Raw genomic sequence first — 4,273 nt, 5'->3', positions numbered from 1 at the left:
AGAACATTAAATTTGAAAGATATTGCTGAATAACAGCTCCAATCCAATAATCACGTTTGTTTGTTTTGATTTTCCCTAGAGTTTTGATTGGACAGGGCATCATTACTTCTTGCCCTAAAGCTGCCTCACTTCATCGAGGAGGAAATGAATTGAGCTGGTAGGTGGCTGACTTGGGGTTGCTACTTTTTGATTATCTGTCTTCAAATCTTTGGCCCCTGGTAGGATTATTCTACTATCAAGGAAAAAGTATTTGCAGAGAGCCTTTGGTCAGGGAAGGATGAGCCTCTGCTTTCTTACAGTCTCTGGTGGCTATGGTTGTCTGTGCAAAAACAATAATCTATGAACAGCATATCTATAGTGCATAGGTTGGTTGTGTTTTATTTGATCCTTTGCTTGTCTCCCTGTAGTTTCCTTTTATTCTCCATTGAGATCCCAGTGGACATTAAAAAGAGAACTTTGTTTTTAAACCACTTTATACATTTTGAAAGAGTTAAAAAAGGTTCAACCATGTATTTGCATGTGTATATGTGAAGGTAGTGTGCACAGAGGGCAAAGACATAGAGTCTATCTAGATTTGGAATTACAGGCAGTGGTAAGCCACCCAACGTGGGTGCTAGGGGCAGAGCTCAGGTCATCTGCTATTAACTCCAGTGAGTCATCTCTGTGGCCCGAGTTCTGAGAACTTAAATGCTAACTCTTGAACCTCTCTGATCCTGTCACATTGGAGACTAACCTTGGCCTACTAATTACTTTAAAACTCAAGTTATGTTCTGAATCTTGTTCTAGCATAGTGAGTTGGAGCTCTTTACACACACACACACACACACACACACACACACACACACCTGGTAGATATGTTCCCAGGTAGATGTTTTCACTTATTTATAGTCCCATGTTTTCAAAGAAAAATTTTCATTAAAATTTTTATTTCATCAGTTAGAGGCAGCGGTGCAGAAAACAGATTGTTCCTATGATGAACTGTTATGCATTTATATATATAAAAGCTTTTCATGTGAATCTGAACAGGAAGCTAGGCGACTATTGCATTTCCATGAATGTGGTCTTACATTATTAAAGGGCAACTGTTTTGATTTCCAAGTACGTATTATTAACACACAGGAATTGTATTTAGACATCAATCACAAACATCTTTCCTGATTCTTCATATATTTGACCAGCCAAATATAAACCTTGTATTGTGCATCAATTACATTATTAAGAAAATGTCGGCATTGCGTTGGTCACAATGGCAGGTGAAGAAATGAATGAAGACTATCCTGTAGAAATTCATGAGTCTTTATCAGCCCTGGAGAGCTCCCTGGGTGCTGTGGATGACCTGCTGAAGACCATGATGTCTGTTTCTCAAAACAAGTTGATCCAGAAGTTGGACCCACTTGAGCAAGCAAAGGTGGATTTAGTTTCTGTATACACATTAAATTCAAAGTTTTGGGTTTATTTGGCAAATCATGGAATTAATCCTAAGGAGCATCTAGTGAAGCAAGAATTAGAAAGAATCGTAGTCTACATGAACAGAATCAAAGAAATAACAGACAAGAAGAAGACTGTCTGGCTGGACAGAGGTGCTGCTTCGAGATTTGTCAAAAACGCTCTCTGGGAACCAAAAACCAAAGAGCACACCCAAAGCTGCTAATAAAGGAAAAAGTAAACATTAAAAACAAAAAAAGAAAATGTTCAGTTTTGTGTTTTGTTCTTAATCTGGTAGTTAGACAAATACTGACTGGCAGCTTATGGTTTTTAAAAAGTAGAACTGAACTAGAAAAAAGTGTTAACTTTTTGATTAAAAAAAAAAAGAGAAATGTGTATGTAGATTATGAATGGAAATTTATAATTTTTAAATAATACTAAGAAATGACTTTATGATGATCTCATCGATTATTAGGCTGTGAGGCTTCTTGCTTCCCAGAATCGTCTCCCTTTTCAATTCTTCACTGATGTTAAGAAGATGCTAAAACCAAATACGTTGTCTCTTAGAAAGACTGTGGCCATCAGCAAAGCACATCTGTCCCTCCCCTGTTTCATGCTTAGCCCATTCTGTGAAAATGGACTGTAGTGCTGAATGTTTTGATTTTGCAGACTCTGAAGCTCCTATGCTGGCAAGAGAGTTAGATTAAACGATAATAAAGTTGTAGATGAACTTTTATAAGTAGATCACACTCTCATATGGAGAGACTTGAGAAGCATAAGATGGGCCCTGCAGATTACTGCATTTTCTTTCTTCTGTAAGGTAGCAACTTTTTTTCCCCCAAATCTTCCTTATATTTTGTTTTCCCAGGAACAAATTTAGAAGGATTTATATCTTGCTATGGTGTGTGTGTGTGTGTGTGTGTGTGTGTGTGTGTGTGCGTGTGTGTGTGTGTGTGTGTGTGTGTGTATGTGTTGGGGAGCAATAGGCAACTCACATCTATTCTTTCAGGAAACCTTCAATATGTAATATAGTATTGTTTACTATAATTCTCAATACATTAGAACCTTGGACTTATTATCCTTATTGAAGGTTATTACCTTTGACTTACTCCATTTCATTTTCCTCTACCCTGCTAACTCCCATTTTATCACTTCAAAATATTTGGCTTTCTTTTAAAAGAATTTTCATAGGATTTACACTATGCCATGCTTCCTTTCTGTGTCTGACTTATTTCACTTAGTGCAGTGATCTCCAGGCTCATCCCGGATGACAGATTCCCATTATTTCTTAAGAGTAAGGGGAAAAAGGGAGGGAGGGAGGACTGGGAGGATACAAAGAATGGGATAACAATTGAGATGTAATATGAATAAATTAATAAAATATATTAAAAAAAAGAAAAATGTAATAAAAAGAGTTAATATTATTCTATTGTATTTTCATGGTACAAATTCTTTATTAAATTCATCTGTTGGTGAATATTTTAATCATGAGCAATGCTGCTTATTTTAAAATTTTATTTTCTGCTTTGTGTAATAGAAAATGAGGGTTTAAATTTAGCTAAACAATGGGAAACCTATGACATTCACTTTATTTTACATTGTTTCCTTCCTCCCCCTTTATTTTTATGTTTTTAGTTTACTAATCACCTCTGTGTAGACTTGAATTGTAATTCCTTCCCTTCCTCCTATTCCTTTTCCTCTGAATTATTAGGTTGAGACCTACATGTATAGGATGATCATATAGCCTGCTTTACTTTTCAAGTCCCGGTTTAATTTTACTTTCCTGTCATAATTAGTAATTATTGGCCATTTCAATCTGGAATTATCTCAGATTGAACTTTGAAGCACATATGTACAATTAACTATACACTGTAAATGAATATTTGTTCGGAGCCAACCCAGGGTCATTCAAGGCTAAAAGAATCTACTGGCTATGGAAAAATACTGATGCCTCATTCCAAAGCTAACTTCCTCCTTTCAGCCTCTGCATAACTTCCTCCTTTCAACCTCTACAGATGTTGTGTAGCAGGTTAGCTAACTTCCTCCTTTCACCCCTTGCAGATGTTGTTTAGCAGGATAGCTCGGGACTTTCTGAGAGATAGTTAGCTAAGATAAGATAGGAATTGCTCCGAGATGAACCACAGGATGTTCCCCTGATGGCATCATCTGGAGGCATTCTCGGCGCCCCCCCCCCCCACTGCTGCTTAGCTTCTGCCTCCACCCCATATAAGCTTTTGCATTTGATTCAATAAACAGACCTTGATAGGAACGCTACTTGGTCTCGCCTCTCTCTTTTCCGTCCCATCCTTCAGGTATGGCTCCCCTCGCGGCCCCGTAATTACTGGTCTTGCTGGACGGGACAAATATTTTAATCAGTTTTCCTTCCTGTCTCCTCATAGATATATATCCACATGAATGCCTTTATTTATTTTCTTTCTTACAACATAGCAGAACACCTAAAAAGCAGTCTCCATGACTGAGGAGGATGGCTCAGGATTTCAGGCCACTTACTGCTGTTGCAGCACCCACATATTGACAACTGTCTATAACAGCAATTCCAGAGGGTCTTATGAGCTCTTCTGCCCTCCGCACGTAGCATGAACACACACATGGTGGACACACAAACATGCAGGTAAACACTCATACACTTATAAAAAATTAGAACTTCTAAAAGAAAAGAGCTGTCTTTAAGGGCTGGGGAGATAGCTCAGTGAATAAAGTGCTTACTGTAAAGCAATATCACCTGAGTTTAGATACACAGGGCCCACATAGCTGGATCCTGTTGGGGAAAAGGTTGTTGACTTTATATCTGCCAAGAAGTAGAGAGAAAAAGGTAGGGCATTGTTAG

General features: G+C 37.9%; 1 protein-coding gene across 1 annotated transcript; it reads left to right on the top strand.

Moving 5' to 3' along the window:
• Positions 1-1,233: 1,233 nt before the first annotated feature.
• On the top strand, positions 1,234-1,651 carry LOC311602910 (nuclear nucleic acid-binding protein C1D-like; the record flags this gene model as incomplete). The annotated part of the gene is made up of 1 exon (XM_084791549.1): positions 1,234-1,651. Exon 1 carries the CDS (start codon positions 1,247-1,249, stop codon positions 1,649-1,651), a length of 405 nt encoding a protein of 134 aa, XP_084647675.1. The 5' UTR covers positions 1,234-1,246.
• Positions 1,652-4,273: the final 2,622 nt, after the last annotated feature.

This window comes from Acomys minous (assembly GCF_964271855.1).
Source record: "Acomys minous genome assembly, chromosome: 8".
Taxonomy (NCBI): domain Eukaryota; kingdom Metazoa; phylum Chordata; class Mammalia; order Rodentia; family Muridae; genus Acomys; species Acomys minous.
This window is presented reverse-complemented; position numbering and strand designations above follow the sequence as displayed.